Source organism: Crocodylus porosus, unplaced genomic scaffold, assembly GCF_001723895.1.
Source record: "Crocodylus porosus isolate Cpor-Errol unplaced genomic scaffold, CroPor_comp1, whole genome shotgun sequence".
NCBI lineage: Eukaryota > Metazoa > Chordata > Crocodylia > Crocodylidae > Crocodylus > Crocodylus porosus.
The window spans coordinates 5,740,741-5,763,165 of NW_017728949.1; the positions used below are offsets into that span (position 1 = coordinate 5,740,741).

Sequence of the window (22,425 nt, forward strand, 5' to 3'; positions counted from 1 at the left end):
AGCCAATACCTGTCCTAACCAGCACTTTGATATGGAGCCCCTTCTTGTTACCAATCATAAGATTAAGTATGGGATTTGTGGATTCTTTGAACCCCTGCCTTTCTTTTGCCGATTTTGGCATGCTGTCGCATCATTTGTACTCTGATTATCATTTTGAGATGCATTGTCAGTAACTGGGGTGTATAATTGAACTTCATCTCTAATTACTCTTCTCTCCACAGGTGTCTGGAAAAGGTCCAGATGGGAGTTCACACAATCCCCATTTTGAAGGGATGGAAAGGCAATATGCATCCTTACCCAGGTACATTACTGAGTTTTCTGCATGTGCTGATTTACCCTCCCTACAATATTTAGGAAAATCTGCACAAAATAGTTGTCTGGCTCTGAAATGAGAGATTATGTTGTAGTTTTGTCTCATTACCTTCTGCTGCTGATACAGTGCCATCCTTATAACTGTATTAATAATTTGGACACATGATTTAAAAAAACACAGTCTCCCTCGCTCACCATGTAGGCAAGAATCATAATCCATGGGGAAGGAACATAACACTGAGGAAGCTTGCTCTGCTAGAGTGCTAACAGGTCTTAGCAGGGCATAACTGTGACAAAGTTTATAGTGATATAATCATAGCTGGCAATGGCAGAGCACTGCGTGGCAGAACTGACAGCTACTACAATCCCACCATTGCTGGAAGGAAAATTCAACTAGCAATCCTATTCCAGTATAGTAACCCACTGCTGTAAATGAACACCACTGGAAATGAGAGATAATTCTCAGAGGGTTTTTTTCTTCTTATCAAATAGATAAAGAATAATTTTAGTCTGGAATCAGTGGGGCATAACAAAGAGGAAACGTTTCAAGGATTGCAATCCAGCTTCTGTGGGAGTTATAATAGCAGAGTGGGAAAATTAGCAAACTGGAAAGAGAAATGAAGAAAGGTCAGAGCTGGGAAGGGGGAAACTAATATATAGAATATATCCCTTCCTAACAGACTAAGAAATAAAATGAATATCCATAGAGATGGGGAGGAGAAGGACATTTTCATAAATGAGGGTGAGATAATAAACTTAGTGCCATGTTTCCTGTAGATCCCAAAGCGGTTGGCATTTCATTGCTGGCATTTTTAGGAAATAAATGACAGTGAATTGTAGCTCCATCTTTTCTATTTTCTTTCCTTTTGTCTATTTGTATCTAAATGTGTTACAGCAAAGGCTGATTGACCTCAATATAATATGACATGCTACTGCATACTAGAACAAAAAAAATCTCATTGCTTGCAAGTAATTAGATTTCACTAAGAAAAGCTGTCTTACATACCTTAACGATGTTGAACTTCCTAGGAACTTTTTGGGGCATGTTATGTTGTTGAAACCACAGAATGCATCTGTGGTTCAATTACTGTCTTTAATCGACATATATTGGTTGTGTCAGTCGTAATTTTGCAAATTTCTTTTAAGCAGTAACTGACTCCTCTAATAGTGTCTTGGCTTCCAATGTTGTTTTCTATATTTTTTCCTATGTAACTGTGGGTGTTCTCAATTGCCCTTGTGAATGTCCAGCCTTTCTTTGTAATTCTGCTAAGTTCTTGCCCTCAATTATATCTTTTAGAGGTGCTTTCCACAGCATAATTATATGTATTGTAAAAAAAAATGGCCTTTTTACTGGTTTTAAATATTGCCATGTTTCCATTTCATTCTGTGTGCCCTCTTGTTCCCAAACCATAAGAAAATATTAAAAATCAGTGCCCAGAATACCTTATCTACATCACTCGTTGCTTTGCATCTCTCCATCATGTCCCCTCTTACTCAGCCTCTCTCCAACTGAGCAATCTTATTTTTGCAGTCTTTCTTAACATTAAACTGCCCTAATGCCTCTGTACCTTCTTTTGTGCTAGGATGACCAAACCTGAGAACAGAACTCCAAAACAGGTATACCACTTGTCTATATAATATTCTGTTTCATCCCATCCTTTTTGCATCATCATATTTTCCTTATTTTCTGACTGCAGCTGTATCAGTAGCAAGTCAGTCCAGTGAGTTCAGTAACACCTGAGTCTCATTTCCTGACCATTTAAGCTCCCAGTGTACTTCCTGAAAATTCACTTTTCCCTGATGGCAACCAGACTTCATGAGAACATTGAACATTTACCTGGCCAGAGCTAGGAATTTTAGAAGCTATCAAAACTGCCCTGTAGCTTTTAGATGTAAGTATAAATAGAGCGTCATAAAGGAACTAACTACACATGCCTGTTTAAGAAGAACAGGCTGTGTTTTTAATATGCTTGTGATGTCTGTAGGTATTATAGGGCTTGCTAGTACTGCCCTGTGCTCATCTGCCTACAGGTGGCGGCAGGATAGACCTGGGCTCTGGATCACCAGGTCTGCCAGGAAGTGGAGCTTATGTTTTTCTCGCCTGCCACGACTTCGATGACCAGGAGGCAATGTCCACAGTGATTCTGCCTGGTATTGATCCCTGTGTCTTTTGTGGGGCTCCAAACCTGCCCTTTACTCAAGCCTAGCCTCTCCAGATGATGTTTTACAATGTTCTTCCACAGCCAGGTTGCAGTGCTACCTGTTATAACCTTCTCTGCACCCCCGCGTTTCCTAGTGCCTCTTATGGGTACACCCTTCCAGGGGCCAGTCTTGGCCTGTGCTCAAACAAAATCAAAAATAGCAAAAAAAATCACAGAAAACCCCCCGGCTGCTTCTCAGCCTTCTTGTCAGGCTCTGGCAATGTCCCCAGAACAATCCCTTAGTCCAGTCTCTGCTCTGCTAGCCTGCCCTGCACCCCTATGAACATTCACAGTCTTTCAGGGTCTCCCCCTGTGCAGGAAAGTTCTACCTGTAACTGTAGATTTTTTCCCTTTGGAAAAAATCCCTCCTCTGGATCCTCTGTTGGAAAAACTCCAGTCCAGAGATTCTCTGTGGCCTTGTGGGCTCCCTCACTCTGGATCCTCAGCTGCAGCTCCGCTCCGGAGATTCCCACCAGCTGCTTATTTGTAGGTCTCCGCCTGCCTCTTTGGCAGGCTTATTTGCAGGTTACTCCTGCAGTGTTCCTCAGCCCTGTTCTGCAGTTTCTGCCCACCAAGATGCTCAGCTGCTCCTTTCTCCCTGCGCCTGCAGAAAACTGACCCCCCTCTGCCCCTCTCCGGAGCCGGAAATACCTTTGAGCAGCCTCCCTCCGCCATTCCTGAGCAAGAGGCTGCTCCGGAAATTGGGTGGGTATTTTCCTTCCTTTCCAGGCTGCAGCTGCAGCCCTGCTGGCCCTCCATGCTGTACGTTCTGTCTCACTACTTCACATATCCCCCCCTTAAGACACCGTCAGGCACTCTTCTTTGTTCATAAGGGGGGTTTTCTTCTTGGACCATCACCTGCTCTCTTGATGCATGCTGTGTTTCAAGAGACTCGCTTGAGTGGCAATGAGAAAGGAAATCAGCCACAACATTGTCTTTACCTGGTCGATATTCAATGATAAACTGAAATGGCTGCAAAGCCAAGGCCCACCTTGTTATATGGGCATTGTCGTCTTGGAGGATTTCAGCCATTTCAGTGGTGCATGATCTGTTATAACTGTGAATTCCTGCCCCAACAGATAATACCAAAAGTACTCCACTTCCATTTCACAGCTAGACACTCTCTTTCTACTGCAATGTACCTTCTTTCATGGTCGTTTAACCTACTACTGGTGTAAGCTATCAGTCTTTCCTGCCCCTCAGTCCTCTGGGAAAGCATGGCCCCTAACACCTCTCCTGATGCAGCTACCTGAAGGATAAAGGGCAGTGCAAAATCTGGGGTGTGTAGTATAACATCCTTACATAAAGCCTGCTTGACTGCCTCAAAGGTTTGCTGTTGTAGCTCTGTCCACCGTATGGGGCCATTCCCCTTCCCCTTGATCATGTTGGTAAGTGAGACTGAGACTGCTAATTCTGCAAATCTTGGTATGAATCATCAATAATACCCAGCTAAGCTGAGAAAACCTCTCATTTGTCTTTTGGTTTGAGGGATCTGATAACTTTTAATCACCTCCACCTTCTCTACTAAGGGTTTGATTTGTCCTTGCCCCACTCAAAAACCCAGATAATCTCTCGCGCTGTCCTAATGTACATTTCCTCGGGTTTAAGGCAACCCTGATCTCCTCAACTCCTGTAAAACTGCTTCGACCACTGCTAGATGTTGCCCCTAGGTCTTGATATATATGACTATATCATCAATATAAGCAGCGGCATATTCATGATGCAGGGCCAGTAACATTCATGATGGTGTAGCCTTTGAAAAGTTGCCGCTAAACCATTTAAGCCAAAGGGCATTCTACAAAACTCATAGCTGTCATATTCATATAGTATAGCTGGCATTTTTAGTCCATACTATTCCTATTCTCCTTTAGAGATCTAAAGACTAAGAGTAAGGCAAGGAAAAGAGATCTTTCTGGGACCCCACACAAGAGCACTCTGGAAGCTGGGGAGTAGGTGCCCACCCCAGTGCTACATGAAAGAATGCCTGTCCTCTATATCCTGACGTTTACTGACCTGGAATACACTAGGCTTATTCCCAGAGCTGACCCTAGCAAGAAAGTACAGACTGAGTATCTTTATAATTCTCAGGAAGTTTAAAACAAATACATGCTGACTAGCCCAACAGGAAGCAAACAACATCCTTTGCACCTTCACTTTTTATCAGCTAATAAATGCAAAAAGGCAGAATTGAATGCAAACAGTTTAGAAGTTGAAAGGGGGAGGAGAGGGAGTTGCAGCAATCATGGTCTAACAAAAAGTTAATGCAAGTACATCTGTAAGCAGTTCATGGGATTTGATGAAATTCAAAGTTTCATCACCAGTAAAGTTTCAAAAGTCCCAAGAATGGAAGAAGAATATTTCTGAGCTAGGAAGTAAAGCATCCTCACTTAGGCTGTTGCTGATTTCTCGTGGAAAAAAAAATTCAGCACAATAGCAGGAATAATTAGATGCACATGCAATAAAACTGTTGCTGCTACCTGGCAACAGCAGGAGCCATGTTGGAGAGCATGAGAGACTGGAGTGAATGAATAGGGGAGCCTTGGCATCCATCTCAAATGGGTGAGAGGGAACTAAGGTTACCGTCACAATATTTTAAAAAATGTGCAATATATTCCCAGGGCACCCATTCAGCCCTGCAGGTGTGCACTCACATAAAAGGCAGGCATGATTGTCAGCAGCATTCCCAGGCTCTGCTGCCATATCTTTCATTAAATTTTAAAGTCCTAGCATTTAAACGTCTATGGCACTTTGCCCTATGGCCTTACATTTTCACCTTCCTCACTGGGGGTGTGGAGAAGCTAAACTGAGACCCTTTTGGCCAGATTCTCAGTTGGTGTATATCTGTGTGCTTCCACTAGCTCATGAACTACATTTTACAGAAGTAAAGCAAATGCAGTTCTGTCAGTGTATTAGCATTTTCAACAAAAGGAAAGGAGAATTAAAATAGATGGGTACAGTCCTGCTTTCCTTAAGATCAATGAAAGAACTGCTGCTGACTCTGATGGGAGCAGGGTCTGTTCCTATTTAAGGTTAAATGTTTAATTAAGAGTTGGAACACTTCTGCCCATTAAAATGTAGACAGCAGCCTTAAAGGACAGTTTAATACATGACCAGCTTAATCAGTAGCCATCTGAGTTATACGGTCAAGTATTTTACAAGCTAATACCAGTTTATGAGATTTATTTGGAAACATCTAATGAGCGGAAATGTCATATACTATGTTGATGGTGAGTTACTCTGGTAGGATAGTAGCAGGTCCTCATTGCATGCTGCACTATGCTATTTTATCTGCAAAAAGAAAGCAAAATGGCAAAGGCAGAACATAGAGCTTTGCGAGAAAGATACATTTCTTTGCACTCAGTAGTTATGTGATGCCCCAGGGCTAAGGCTAAGTAGTGCTGAGTAGTATTATTAAGTAATGTTAAATCCTCCCACTTAGAAAGGAAATGGCATGATTCTTATGCTCCTCAGGGTGCTATTTTGGAAATAGGAGACTGGCAATAGTATGAGGAGCCCTGAACATATTTGTTTCTTTGTTTTTTTCTAATAACCTATCTCTTTTATTTGAAATATTTACTTGTTACTGATGAAACTAGGAGACAGGTATGAAGCTTAAGTTGGTCTTTTTTTCCCCCTCTCAGCGTTTTTCCTTGCACTTTCGTTTTACTGCAGTCTACTTTAATGTAAGCTATAATTTTGCTAGTGGCAGCCCAAGTTAGCAAAATCTTATGTCCTGAAAGCATGCAGTTATTCCTTGAGCCTTACATACAGAGTGAAGCTCTCAACCTGTCAGGCGCTAAGAGAGGCCTCATGATTGGCAATCATATGATCTATCACAAAACTGAGCCACCTTCCCAGTAAGACACGCTAATTCAAAAAAAAAAAAAAAAGAATCAGCTCCTCTGGATTCTTCTGATTATTTAGGAACAAACATTTGTGGTTAAGAATTTTAGGAATTAACTGCAAAGACTGAAAAAAAATAATTAAAAAAGTATAGACAGTTTCTTTGGCCGGGAAAGAGAAGGCTGAACAAATTGGCGGTTTGCATTTACAAGATCTTTTATGTTATGATAAATATAAAATGCACTCTATGATGGGAAATCTATAAGTGTATTAATTAAAGAACTGTCATCATAGTGAAATGGCAGCACATAGCATTGCCATACAGGAAGTATATATTCAGAGCAGATATGCAACTTAAATTTCCTGTCAGTACCTAAGAAATGTATATCATAGATACCTATCTTTAAGAGCAGAAAGTGACCATTATAATTGTATATTCTGAGCTCTCTATATCTTCACCCAGTAATTTCTGCTTTGAGCTCATGGTCTGTATGATTTCTAGCCTTGTTTTTTATACCAAGATATGCAGTAATCAGAGATTATCCCACAGTCTTTGGTAACTTTTCAATTACCGGCATCTTATTATTATTTACATAAATGCCCTATTTCTAGTCTTTATTTACCCAGGTACAGATTTCAGCCATTAATCTTATTATGCCTCTTCCTGTTAGATTAAAGAGCCAGATTCTGTATTGGCACTTGTAGGTACTTATAGAGTGGAATCAAGTCACTTTTTAATCGCCCTCAATTAAATAGATTGAGCTTCCTAAATTTCTCACAATAAGGCATGAAGACAGCACTGATGCATGATACTAGAAACTATCCAGCAAGACAATTTGTGTGGTTTCATGACTCTTCATGTCTCTTCTAATCTCTCAGTGCTCTCCACTGGTAACAGTGACCCTTCTAAATGGTATTGTTCTTTTACATAATTAAGGTTATCTATTCACTTATTTTGCTTTGAAGCTACTTCTGGTAGCTTCTCTTTGCTCCTAGTTTACAACCCTCCTTCATCCCTGTAAATGTCTGTTTTCTTTTACATATGGAGTGAAACACAAGCCATTGTTCTGTCTGATATTTAGCTTATACTCTTATCTGTTCCTTCCCCATACTTGAGGAAAGGGTATTTTATGCCAGAATGCTTCTCTGACATCTCGCCCAACTATACAGTTGGTTTAACAAAATTAATCACTGAAAATGACTTGTTTTTCACATATTTCCCAGACCATTGTGGCTACAGCAACACTGCAACACTACTAGATACCTGTGGTAGCTTTGACTGTCAGGTAGGCAAAGGCTGTTTCCTATGGGCACAGATAGATATAACACTTGAACCATTCTACTGATGTCACTGACTGGGAACCAGTTCAGTCTCCCAGTTTTAAGGTGTCCATGCATAAACTGGTAGGGTTTTAAGTCAGTGGTTTTCAACCTTTTTTTAATTTATGGACCACTAAAAAATTTGAATGGAGGTACAAGACCCCTTTGGATTGTAAGTGTGGGTATTCACATATTTTGTTTGATCATAATCATCTTTCATGGACCCCTTAGACATAATCTACAGATGCCCAGGGGTCCATGGACCACAGGCTGAAAGCCAGTGTTCCAAGTAGAAGTCACTTTTCAGGCATAGCTGTGCTGCCAAAATGCCACCGGGGTAGTAGTGACTACCCAGCTCAGTATGCCTGCTAGGTCTGAGACCTAGAAGTTTCATAAACTGGTTTGACCCAAATCAATTAAATCTGATACTACATTCAACCAGGTTTATCTTAAACCAGTTTCAGCCATTTTGAAACTGATTTATGTGCACCTGAGCTTCTGTTCTGTTACAGGTTTAAACCAGTTTCTGATTACTTAAACCAATTTATGTGTAACTTCTGTACCCGAGCCTGAGTGGTGAGTACCCCAGTTTTGCCAGTATTCTCTGAGTAGAATAGAAAGACCCTGCTTGGCTGGATGCCAAGGAAAACCTCTATTCCCCACAATTGCAATATTTTGCTCCCCTTTTCCACTAACACTGAATTCAATAAAGAGTACTTTCCCAAAGTCTGGATAGTGGTATCCTGACCTGGGAGATTCCCCTATGTTATGGGGAGGGCTTGCCTAGATCTCTGCTTCTGGGTTCCTTAGAGCTGGGTGGTCTAGAGCTGTCAGATCTTCTGTGGCTTTTAAAGAGCACATTGCCTCAAAGCAACCATCAATTTGTTTCAGTTTCTGGCAGTGTATGAGGGTTCATTGCATCACAGGCTGATTTGAGGGTTAAGGGACAGTTAGGTGTGAGGGGCTACCTGTACCCCTGCTTTTCCCTTCACAAGGGGTTGCCCAAGGTGAAGGCTTTCCTTAGGGGTCACTATGTGGGAGGATGGCTGGATTCCCACTTCAAGCTTTCCAGGGAACTGATTTTTTTGAACCGCGCAAAGTCTCCACTTTTAAACAGCTATTTCCTCCAGGCTGCTCACCAGTTTCATTACATTCATGGCAACTGACCAGGCTTTGGGACATCTCAGGCTGACTTGGGGTGTGGAGCCAGGGTGGGCAGAAGGAGTTACCCCTGTTTCTGGGTTTCCAGGTGGCTGGGTGCTATGGAGGGTTGCCCAAGGTCTCCATGCCAATTGCCAGGAATGAAATGAAATTGACTGGGAAAGCTGCAGAGATCTTGGGCAGCCCCCGAGGAAGGCAGAAGCAGATACTCCCCCTATCCATGCCCCCCACGACAGCCTAATTTAGCCTGGGATGCCCTGAAGCCTAATCAGGTACCACTAATGGAATTAAATTGACAAACATCCTTGGGAAAAAGTGCTGTTTAAAAACAGCAGAGACATAAGGCAGCCTGCCAGAGCACCCAGCACTCCAGGAACCCAGAAACAGGAGTACTACCCCTGTGTACCTGATCACCCATCTCCCAACCCAAATCAGCCTGGGACAGCACAGACTGGGTCAAGTGCAGGCAATGTAGGTTGGGGCACTAGAATTTTGACGGCATACCAGAGTGGCCGGTTGCTGTGCGGGACCTAGCATGGGGAGTTAGGAGCAGTGCAGTGTGGGATGCCTGAAGGACTGACCAAATACTAATCATGGTAAGCTTGGTGTCCACACATAATACTGAACCAAGTCAAGGAAGATCATTTCAAAATAATACTGGAGTATCCAGTACGGCTATGTGAAATGGCACCATTCTGTTTTGCCTTGAGTTTTGATGAAACGGTGTTTCGTATCGAATTTCATTTCAAGTCAAAACAGCTGTTCTGTTCCATTCCATCAAAACAGAAAGGTTGTTTCACTGCTATTTTTATGTTTCACTGGGGATGAGGAGTCAGCCTAGCTAGATTGCGTCGTGGAAGGAGGCAGCCCTGCTGGGCTGTTTCCCAGTTCCCTGCGGTAGATCGCGCCCAGTTCCCTACGGTAGATCGCGCCAGGGGTACGAGGCAGCCCAGCTGGGCTGGATCAACCTAGCTAGATTGACCTAGTGCAGGAGACTGGAAAGCAGCCCAGCTGGGCTGCCTCGCCACCCCCTACCGGATCTTGCACTGGGGATGGGAAGTCAGCCCAGCTGAACTGACTTCCCATCTTTAGCCTATGGTTGAAATATTTTGACTTTTGAAACGTTTTGAACAGCTTCATTTTGTTTCAAGGCTATTTTGACGGCCTTTGTTTCATTTTGATTTTGCTGTTTCAACCTTGAAATTGGTTGAAGCAGTGTCGAAACGAAACGGCCAATGAAATTTTGCATAGCCCTAGTATCCAGGTATACTTTTGAAACATCCAGGGAGATTTAAACTATTTTAAATTGGTTGGTATGTCCAGACGCTCACAGTTTAAGCAGCATTTAATATGATGTAAATGTTATATCTGTCCACACCCTACCATTCTTGTTAAAAGAAGAGTTTTTACAATAGCTATTGCCATACTGGGGTGTGGACCTCCACAGAAAAAGAACAGATTTCTCACAAGCTGATTGGTTTTACTTTAAGACTCTGCACAATGCTACTACTGCCTATAACTCTGTTCTTATTTTATTATACCAACCTTTTTTCCCTTTGCACCATTACTGAGTCCCACTTCACCTACAACTCGCATTCTTTGTACTGTCTTCCCTGCTGCCTTCCGTTTCTGGAATTGCCTCCCACTCTGCTGTGGCAGGGTGGATACAAGTCTATTATTTTTAATAAAAAAAATAAGATTTTATTTAATTATTCTTTTTAAAAATAAGCCCTTTCAAATTAAATTGAAAAATATGTCAATCTATATTACACAAACCTATACTTACATCTATTACTACATCTATTAAAATAATATTCAAGTATGCGTATTTGCTTTCAAAATGTTAAGGGAAGTCAAACCACTGAACTGGGAGAGGTAACTGGATAAGCACCTGCAGCTTGAGTTTGTTGAACCAGCTTTTCTGACAGCTGCAACTTCTTCTGCAGGTGCAGAGAGAATATTTTCTTAATTTCATTTTATTCTGAGGAGTTCCGTTCAATGCCTAGCTCATTCAAACTTGAGAAACCAGTAGAGAGTTAATAAAGCAGGAAAGCTTGTTTTTATCTTTCAGTGTATGAATAAAAACTAGGTGGATGAGATGAGATCTACTAGTTCTAAAATTATAAAGAACATGATGACCAGTTCAGTTCACTAGCTACAAATACTAATTCTTTTCTTTAATATATGCTGACAAACATTTTCCCTTATGCATCCAGCACATATAATTTTATTCAACAAATAAAAAATTTAAAGTGTTAGTTTTTTTGCATTTTAAATGAATTCTAGTTCTCATCCAAAAGGAGGTTGACACAAATCACAAACAAAAAAATAATTATCTTGTATAGTAAATAAGATGGGTCTTTGACTGTTATCTGACATAATAAAAATGTAAAAACTAAGACTCAAATGGATTAATTGAAACTGCTTAAATATGAATAAATTGTATTTCCTGGTTAGCAAAAAGAAGTACCAAATTTAGTGAAATTACTCCATTTAGTTGTAAATAAGAACAGAATGATTACCAATGTGAATCCAACTTCCTTTACAAAAAGAACTGAAGTATTCATCTAAATATAAAGTGTAAAATCAGTTTAGTTAAACCAAACTTAGTTATTAGATAAACCAAAGTTTTTAGTTGCTAATTTAAATTGAGAGAATTGTATCAATCCGTGTTGTTTTACAAAACAGCTATTCAATTCAAGTGATGTTTACATTTCCTTCATGAAGCCCATCCATGTTTCAGTTGAATGTCCCCCACTAATTAAAAATGGCTGCAGTGTTGAATAAAACTCATGCAGTGCATTTTGTGTTTGATTTACTGTGTCTGTTCAAATTGTTCACTGCTGTCCTTAGTCTGTGACTAACATGAGTCAGTATGTCCTATAGTATTATTGTTTGCCTCTCTCTCCCATTTTTCATCTTTTTTTCAGTTAGCTTCTACACTATATGCAGCCTTTGGATTTCATTTGCTTAACTGAGTAATCTTTTTACGTGGTTCAGAAAGGATGGCAGTGATATCCTACAAATATTCCAAGTAATGCCAGTACTGATCTCTGGCTCTGCAGCAACTTTTCTAGCAATCACTGGAAAGTCCCATGCGTTCTATTTTTTTAAGAGTGGAGGTCTTGATAAACCTTTATCGATAATGAAATAATTTATTAACTGTGCTCATGACGTGTCTTACGAATTAACTTTTGCCTGTTCTGTTAGGAAGATGGCATTACTAAATAGAGCTTATGTTTTTCTACAAAGTTCATCTGTCAATATTTGATGTTGCAATCACCTTAGGATTTTAAGTGTTCACCTTAAGTTTGAAACAGCCTTGGATTCAAAGCCGCAATTAATTTTTCCTGCAAGATTCTGCAGAGATACAGGCAACTCCTAATTTTAAGTCAATAATGGTTAATCTATGTGTCCCTCCCTTCTCCCTTACCTTCATCACTGACAGCTCTATCCTATCTTGATCTTAGTGATATAATTCTAATGTGTTTTGATATCCATTCATGTCCTTCATAAGTCTCTTTACTGTAAACTGATGATTGGTGCAGAGATTGTGGTAACACATTTCTAAACTGGGTAACCTTCCTCAAATCTTGCTTTCCTCATCCATGTATGACAGATCTTGAAAAATCAATGAAGCTCAGGAACACTGGGAGATTAAATTGCCTCCTACTTTCCATCAGTTTCCTCAAATTGAAAATCTAGTCCCAAGTTCCTGTACCTCTTGTGTCTCCTGCCTGTCTCAAGTGATATCTCTGACTCCACCTTGCTTTTATGGGATGCCCTTAAAAAGAAAAAAAGAAAAAACCTTGCCATGGGACCAATTATAACACGGTTGTCCCTAGCCCGTTTACAGTCTAGCTAAATTCTATAGTGTGCACAGGACCTAATAGTGGCACAACTAGGCCAACCAGCTGGGTGCATATGCCAAATTATTCTAGAGAAAGAGTCTGTCACCCTCAACTGAGAAGGCAGGGTAGATTTGCCCTTTATAGACTTAACTAAATCAGAGATGTACAGCACAAGCTTTTGTAAACAGAGGGTTTACTTCATCAGATGCTGTGAAGGGACTGCAGAGCTACTAGATAGAAAGCAGTGATTATTACAATACAAAGGGTAAGGAGGGTGGGGGAGGAAGAAGAAGGGGGCACTACTGAGAGAGGCAAGGTGGGTAGGAGAGAGAAAAACAAAGCAATTAACCCATTAAGGAACATAGGGCAGATCTAAGTTAATCCAAGTAATGGGATAAGAATCAGGAGTCTCATAACAGAGCCCAATCTGTGGATGATTTCTTGTCTCACCATTTCCCATTGACGTTCCTTTAGAAACTTTTGTTGCCTAAGAACAGCTTCTCTGAGGTCAGCCATGGGATGTCCGGGGAGGTTGAAGCATTCTGCCACAAGCTTACGTGTGTTTCTGTTACTGATGTCAGATCAGTGTTCAGCCATTCTTACCTGTAGGTATTGTCTCATCTATCCAACGTAAACAGCAAGGGGGGCACTGTTATCAGGTGTTGGAATATATGGTGTTGGTACGGCTACAGTAAATAAGAGGAATAAAGGTAAAAGTATCAAAAGCTCTAAAATGATAACTCATGAGTAGCCTGGACCTGGAACTTCTCTGGCTGCTCTCAGTGTTTTCCCGTTTTATTGTCACTCTCCTATTTGCCTCCTACTGCTTATTACTGTAGCAATGAGTGTTGCATTGCATTTCTTGACAGGGCTGAAATGTTTTGCTCAGTGTGCCATTCTAATTCTGCACACTTCTTCCTTCTGTCCCCATCTTGGCACATACTATCAACTGTTGTTTCTCAATCAAGGAGCTTGTTTCCGTTGCGCTCTACATGGTGGTCTCACAAATTCTTCCTGATATAGATGCTGACCTGATCTCCATTCTGTCTGGTATCTTATCTGCTACTTTTTTTTTTTTTTTGCTGAATCAAATGATGGGTTTACAGTACAGAAATACTGTGCCTTCTGTACAAACAAAATAGAGAAATAATACATAATAACTGCTCTTGAATTTACAAGGTAGTGAATTTATCACGGTAATGGTTATTCCCTGGCTTTTTTAAATCTCAAACTTACAAACTACATTTATTTTTAAAGAATCCTCAACAAGTGGTTCATGCTAGCTACAGCATTTTGCCATCTATTGTCCTCAAAAGACATGAAAAGTTAAATAATTTTACCAGCAGAACATAGGTTGCAGCAAAGTGCTATAAACTACAGTAAATTAAATGCATAGGGTGTGACCAGACATTCGTGGACATTTGGTTCCCCAGGGATAAGTAGTGGCAGTGCAAGGTTTGGCACACAGCAAGCTGACCCGGGAGGTGTACAGGAGCCTGAGGGCAGCACTGGGCTGAACGCAGCAGCCTTACCTGGGGTCTAGCAACCTCCCAGGGCTGCAGCCACAGCAATTCTGCCACAGAGAGCGTGGCCGGCAGCTACAGTATTGGTCCGAGCATCCCAGCTCTGCTTTTCAGCAGCGTACACTGGCTGAGCACGCATTGCACTGGGTTTTATTTCCATCGGGTTTTTTTACCCCTGGATATCCAGGAATCAAAAAGAACCCATGGAAAAATAATCTGGCGCAGTGCACACTTAGGCAGCGTGCCCTTCCACTGCAAGGAACACTGGACTGTGCAGTATGTAGCGCTGCAAATACATTTGCAGCGCCACATACCACATGACTGCACTCATTTGACGTGCCCATGGAGTCCATTTAATATAGGTGCGAAGTGTAGACCTTGGTAAGGAAAACTGCCTCAAATGTAAAGGAATCAGTTGGGAGAAAAGGGTTTCAAAACTTATTGTCAGTTGATATTTTATGTTAAAATTGAAAGTAAACGGGATTTTGAAAGTAAATATTTTCCCTTCCATATTTCAATCCCAAATACAAAAAGATTGTGCTATTTCAGTGGTTTTCAACCTGAAGTCCATGGACTCCTGGGGGTCTGCAGACTGTCCAGGGGACCTGCAAAAGATGGCTATGATCAATCAAATGTATGTGAATATCCACACTTACAATTCAAAGGGGTGTGTACATCCATTCAAAATTTCCAAAGGGGCCCAAACCTCAATTTGAAATTTTTTAGGGGTCCGCAAATGAAAAAAGGTTGACAACCATTGTGCTATTTTATGACTTCAGAACTTGAATATGAACAGAACTGTCTATGAATGAAAATGAAAGTGACTGGCTTAATCACATTGTTCAAACCAAATGAGATATAAGTAATAAACAGAAAGTGTATACAATAGCACATTTGATTTTTAATTTTCTTTTTCAACTTTAATAATCTAAAGCAATGTCAATAACTCAGGTAGGGATATTTTTACGCACGATTATTATCATGACAGCAGCCTTCTTATTGAAAAAAATCTTTAAATCTTTCTGATCTCTTCCCATACAATGATCTCATTATAAGTGAAATATGTGCATGGTTTTAGTTGGTTTTAAAATCCTGGCAGATGGATTTTGAATCAGTTTTAATGGAAATATTGGGCCTTTTCAAGGACCTCCAAGAAAAGCGTTGCAATAAACCAGCCAAGATGAAATACAAGCAAAGAAAAAAAAAGAGAGATCAGTCTTACATGATAGAGCTCTAACTTGGAAACTGAGCTGATGTGCTCCTTAAAAGATTAGCATCAGTCCAAAACTTAGTAGCTAACTTTACTTTACTTGCTGCCTCAAGGTAATAAAACTAATTATTACAAAAGCTGCCCAGAATCTAAAGAGGCCACAAGAGTTATTATGCTTGTGGGAAAACAGGAGTGTAAATCCTGAGTAGAAGTGAGATATTCTCTCATAAAATTCCATGCATAGCAACCAGATACAGTTGAAATCTAAAGATGCTCTGGTTTCTACGTATTGTTACATGTATCACATCAGCATTACTTAGCATCACACCCAATGGCTTAAGTCTTATTCTGCATACTGTGTCAAAGTCTAATCCTTTCCACTGTACATAGGTATCATACAAAGTGTGTAATTATCTGTATGAACCTAAATAATGAGTGTCTTCAAACCAGGCATAGAAGAGCCAATAGCAGCTTATGGATAGTTGTATACTTTATTCATATCTCATTGACTAAGCCTGCATCTGAGCAGACATGACTTTCTGTAAGCTTCTTGCCTAAAAGAAAGGAGTGAAGTCTGTGACCGGGATCATAGTTACAGAAGTCTTAAAGTAGAATTAGAAATGGCAGGGATATTTTTTTTAGAAGTAATTTTAGGTTCCGTAAAAATTGGAGTAGAACATTAGTTCAGATTAACAAGATGCTTCCTTCCTATCTAAGCCAAGTTAAGTCTTACTTCTGAAAAGAATTACTTAAAAAGTTGAGAAGGTCAAAGGTCAAGATATGAAATCATAGAGTTCAGTTGTCAGCCCACCCCTGCAAATTTCCATGGGAGTAACTAAAGAAAATTCAGTGAAGAAAATATCTGCAGCAACAGGGATAATTTCTTTAAAAAAGCAAAACAAAACAGAACAGACGTCCCAGAAGAATACTTTCAAGGTGTAGCAGGAGGCTGACAGAGTGGCTTTTGTCAATTTTTCCAATAAGTCACTCAACTGCTCCCCAAGAAGAGTCAGTGGATGCAATATGGAATGCTTTAAAAGTCTTTTTTTTTTCCTTTTGAAATTGAACAGCTGGCCTAGTTTGCAAACATATATTAGTTTGGGTAACTAAAAATACTTTAAATGTCACATTTACAAAAAGCATGGATCTTATAAAGAGGTTAGCATATATTGAGGCATAAGAACTTACCACAGAATATAAAGGCACTAAATTCAACTGAGAAAAACAAAGAGAGCAAGAAAAAGATTGCTTCCAAAGAGAAGTGTTTGCCTTAATAATATTAAGCATAGTGAAATTATGGAGACATTGCCTCATTAGGAGAAAAGGAATCAGTATTAGCAAGGCCTCCAATGAGTACAAGAACAAAACAGATGCAAGAACAAAACATTAATGAAAGAAATAAGCGTCAGTGGAAAAGGGTTTAGGTTGAGATGAAGGATCTGTGGAAAAAAGATAAGTGAATGCAAATTAAAAAGAGTGAGATCAAATTAAAAAACAAAAAGAGTATGTCCCATAGAAAACATCAACAGAGTGACATGCTGAGTGAAACCAGGGGAATAAGATGTGCTACAAAATGCAAATGTATTCTCTGAATTGTCAAAATCAATGTTGAAATTGCCCAGGAGAGTGGGAAGCTCATCTGGCTGGTTTACAAGAGAAAATCTGTATATTTAGAGTAAAAACATACCTGCTTATGAAGTGCTATGAATTAAAGCTGACCTATACCTTGGGTTCTTAAAACAAGGACATTGCACTCTTTATAGGGAGCTTCATTTAAAAGACAACACCTCAGCCCAAGCTTTTAATTTATTTTTCCTATAAGTAAATTGTAAACTGGTTGAGCAACAGTACAAAATGGCATTAATCCCCCATTCCCCTGTTGAAGTAGCCAACAAAGGAGAAAAGAAGAGTCAAACAATGGCTGCATACAGAAGTTTAGGCAGCCTGTTGGGAAGGCACTCCAACTATGACGCTTTACACAATGTGCCATGAGTTAGAGCACCATTGAACCCAACAGGCATTTGTCTGTTGGGAGGGGGAGGAAGAGGGGGAGGGTGGGGCTCAGAGTCTGCCTGTACTGGCCAGCAGGTGGGGGCACTCCAGCAGCTGGACCACCCTTCTCCCCATCTGCGCCCTCCCCATCTGGCAACAGTCAGCAGTGGCTGGGAGGGGGAAGGGGGGACAGAACCCCCTTTGCCATGTGGCACCCCCCAACTGCCCCTGCTGGGGTCTTGGGGGGAGCTGGACCAGGCCCATGTGGCACAAGAGGATCCCTTCCCTCTGCCCCCTGCATGAGCATCTTGACAGCAGCAGCCATGGCTGCTGTACCCGGAACTGGGGTGGGGGGCAGGGAGAGAACAGAGCCCCCTCCCACATGGGCCTGGCCCAGCTACCTCTGCTGGCATCTCCCACCACACACACACACACACACACACACACACACACCCGCCCCAGTTCTGGACACAGAAGCCATGGCTGCTGCTGTCAACGTGCTTATGCAAGGTGTTGGGGGGGGGAGAGAGCCCCCCCACCACATGGGCCAGGCCCGTCTCTCCCCAAGGCCCCAGCAGAGGTAGCTGGGCTGAGCCCGCAAAGTGGGGGGGGGCTCTGTTTCCCCCCACCCCAAGCTCCAGGCACAGCAGCTACAGCTGCTGTCAAAACTGACATGGGGGGGGGGGGGACCCTCACCACATGGGTCCCACCCAGCTCCCCTCAAGACCTCAGAAGGTGTAGATGGGGGGAGCACTTGTGGCAGGGGGGCTCCCTTCACCCACCAGGTGGCTTAGGGAGGAGACAGAGGTTTTCTGTCCCCTCTCTGTGACAGCCCCAGGGGCGGGGCCAGGTCACACAGCCAGATGCGAGCAAAATCACTGGAAATTAACCCTGGCAGAGAACCTGTGAAGGCACTCTGCCCTCAAGTACCATTGTCTGATACATCAGATGAGGGTTACATTTTTGCTTGATCAACCATTTTAAAAGTACGCTGCAACAGTGACCATTTGTTGTGTTACAGCTACAGAATGCTTTCAGGACCTCATTGCACAAAAAATCTAACTTCTGTACACACCCAGTGTGTACCTTTAATACACAGTGGGTGCATATACACATGCGCTTTATTGCCAAGTAGACTAAGTAGATCTGCAGTAAAGTGTCTCCATCTACATGTGCACTGATATTAGGGTGCACTAAATTAATTAACTCTGCCATAAGATAGTACTGTCAGGGACAGTATTGTCTTTTGGCAGAGTACTTAAGTGTGCTGAAACACATGTGTAGATGGTGACAGGGGCTGGCTGGGGCATGGGGGTGCTAAAGTGCAGGAGCTGCCTGCTGCCTAGCCCCTCACTTTAGCACCCTTGTGCCCTAGCCAGCCTCTTCACTGCATGACACTGCCACCCAGAGCCTAGGGCTGACCCCCAGGCTCCTTCCAGCCCAGAGCTGCTCTGCCCCAACTCAGAGTGCTGCGATCCTGGACACATGTGCAGACACTGCACCTGGGCACACTTGACTCCAGTGTGAACTGCTCCACACAATTTATTCCTCCACCTAACTTGAACATATAGATGCACTCAGTATATAGTAGGTCCAGCTTTTGTACTTTGTATTCTTCAGCATTAGCCATGAATTTCTTACCCATTCTACCAAGATTCACCTGAACCCCAATATACAAATAGTTGCCTGACTATTGTGTCATTGGTCTCCAGTCAAGAAGGCTGCAGTTGGGTTTATGTTGTTTCAACCTATAATCTAGTCCTGTTCATTCAGTCCTTACAGGACAGATATGGCAGTTTAATTACAGTAAAGAAGAGAAAGTGGAAATGAGATATTCTGTCTTAGTAGCAAGATTCTGCAAACCATGTAAAGTAGTCTTAGCAACTGAGTTACTGCATATGTTTTTATGGAACAGGAAAGAAGAGATTAAAAAGTAAGAAATAATATAGAGACAGTTTTAATTTGACATTTTAAAGAAAATTACAGGCCATCTAAACCTTAGAGATTGAAATATAGTTCTGGATTAATTCATAAATATGCCACATGCATAGCCATGAGCACAAAAGATACCACCCACTTAGAAAGAAAAATAAAATGGAATGCCACAAGGGAAATCTGAGCCATAGAGAAACATAAAGGCCAGATTTTATATGAAATTGATGTCACTACTATTCCTGATGAAGTCAGGGCCAGTTTGTGGGGAGATGGGTTTTCTACATTTATTAATGATTAACAGAGGTACATAATTTGGAACCATGGAAAGTTACTAAAAGGAGTTCATTGTCAAAACAGCTGGTAGAGCAGCTGTTACAATACCACTTTGGCAAGTGGGAGCTAGGCTACATCCTTTTCATGAGTGGGTCACATATTTAATTCCTCTGTACAGTTCTGCTTACTCAAAATGCATTAAAATTGTGTTCTAAATTACATTTTTCAACTCTCTCTCTCCTTCTGTTCTTATATTGTTGTCATTACCATTTGAACTCAGCATGGTATTTTCCAAGGGCCCAGTTCTTCCACACAAGAGCTGTTGAAGTCTGTATGAGCTCAGTCCAATGGCTACTGGAATCAGTGGAAATCCTCCCACTGAATTCAGTAAATAAAAAATGGATGTTAAACATAGTTATGACAATTGTGGAATCAGTTCCTTCATTTCTTTATCCATGTGTTGTAAATATCAGAATAATGTGACAAAGTATAGAGTCATCCAGGACACAAGATTAATATAGCTGATCTTTTTACTTGCACTCTGCCCATTAAATGAAGCAAGGCAGCCCTTTCAAAACCCATATTTTGCTTTTCTAAGACAATCTACCACAGCCTTCTGTCTACTTTTCCCCCAAGAATCAAATCAAGTAAAAGCTGGATTTGTAAGTTATTGTAGTACAAGGTCCTTAATGGATTGGTAATGTTCAGACTAGTAACTGTTATGAACAGTGACATGGTCAAGGGCTAATATGGGGGTCAGAACACATGCCATGTCCTATTATACCATTAGAGAAATTGAAATCCCTTCTTTCCTGTAATATGCAGTGTTCATTCCTACCCTAGAAAATTGTTTATTGTTTTGGGTTTAAAAAAAATACAGGAAGTAATTCTGCCATGTAAGGAGGCCCTTACAAAAATGTCTAGAATATTTTTTCAGTATAACATGCACAGAATATAAACTGGTATACAATGATATAAATGTTTTACACTCATTTGGAAGGATCTGCATAACTCATTTGTGGCTTCACCACATGTAATGATAGTAAGCAATGCAGCCATTCCAAACTCACGCCAACGAAAACTTTATATATGGGTGGGCATGTCTGCATGTGTGTGTCTATATAGTCTGTATGTTGTTAGAAAGGCTTTTAGAGAGCTTTGCACTATATAGACACACATAGCTGGATATTAAAAGCTGAACGAAGCCTTTAAAATACCAGGAGTATATCATTGCACTTAAAGTCTTCTTGTATCAAGGTGAAAAATGCAACTATATCTAGGAAGGTGTTAACAACATTCATACTTACACCTGATTTTCATCTGTATTAGCAAAGGCCTTGCACTGCTAGTATTTTGCCCTTTTTATGTTAATATGCTAAGCAGTAAGAATCCCATGGGATATTTGAGTAAATATTTGTTTAATGAACCATTTAATGGAGCAGGGGGCAGTGGGGAGAAGAAGCTGAGAACTGCCCCACCCTGCCCCCCTCTCCTCCTCCTACACAAAGAGTCCGATAGACATTTACATGTTGGAGCAGTCGATAGAGCTGAGAAGTAATGTAAACTTGGAGCTGTTCCTCAAGTCAGCATCCTCTGTGCACAAAGTAATTGATATCCCATATTCTTGTAACAGCTGAAAAAACATAGCAGAACACGGGTAACACGTCCGCTACATAACATCCATAGGAAGTAAAAAGAGGAGGGTGTTCTACTTTAATAGCAAGTGAATTACTTACCATTTTTGTTCCACTTCAGATGTAATTCACCAAGGAGAATGTCAACTCTATGTTAGGTTGTCTGAGAGCAAGCTTTGGAAACTGGCAACCATGCATGGTTCAAAAGAGAAGAACTAGCAGCAGCAACTGTGTGTAAAAATCCCCGGTTTAAGAGTGACGGTGGGGGGTCCTCACATATTGAGTAGGAGAAGCTTTTCTTCAGTTAAAGAAGAAAAATAATCTTTGTTTTCTAAGTCAAAGAAAGTATTTTGCAGTGCAGTCTACTATAGATCGCAACAAAATCCGGCAAGCAAAAACAATCTTATTGGGATTTCACAGTTGAAAATCCATGAGAATGACTTTTTACTTGGATCAAGGTGTCAGCACGCTCTGTAATCTGACAGCATTTCACCTCTTTTGTTGAGACTGATTTGGCATTTTCATTATGAATTTTGATTCCATTTCAGATGCTGCTTTTTAAAAAGAAGGAACACTTTTTATTGAAAAGCAGAGAACCAATGTATACATAAAAGAATGTACTTCTAAAAAACTAATATGAGTCCCAAAAAAGAAAAAAGAAATATTATCCTATTCAAAACAGAATGAAAATTAAATCTAAAAAAATTTAAATTTACCCAAGAAAGTTCTAGTCCAGTACAAGAAAAATACATATAGTGCCTTTTGTCCACCATTCCCAAAATAGCTAATACTGTTGATATACCTTACGTTATTTGTAGAGGAAGTATAATTTTCAAAATTACATAAGTGGCATAGTGTTTAAGAAGATTTTGTCCAGAGATCACTTTGCCCATTATGATAATGCAGCCACCTTTGGAATGGAATGCAAAAGTTGTTCAATAGTATGCAGGGCAAAATAGAAAGTGAAGAGTGTAATTATTCACCTGGAATTCACTTAACAATTGGTTTAGCAACTGGAATTTTAGGCTTCAATCCGTCAGAGTACTTAAGCACTTACTTTACTTTGATATTCAATAGATGCATTACTTTGATATTCTATAGACTTGAGTGCCTGGCTTTCTTAGGACCCTCTGAAAACCCTAGCCTAAATTTTATAAACACATTACATAT

The 22,425-nt window shown here is 40.8% G+C and overlaps 1 protein-coding gene across 5 annotated transcripts in view; it reads left to right on the forward strand.

The window, feature by feature from the left end:
- The window catches only part of PARD3B (par-3 family cell polarity regulator beta), a 761,176-nt gene that overhangs the window by 720,745 nt on the left and 18,006 nt on the right, over positions 1–22,425 (forward strand). For all 5 annotated transcript variants that reach the window (XM_019553770.1, XM_019553769.1, XM_019553768.1 and 2 more), the window contains one exon: positions 222–301. In XM_019553770.1, the coding sequence (XP_019409315.1) occupies positions 222–301 (80 nt within the window). The remainder of the gene's footprint in view (positions 1–221; positions 302–22,425) is intronic.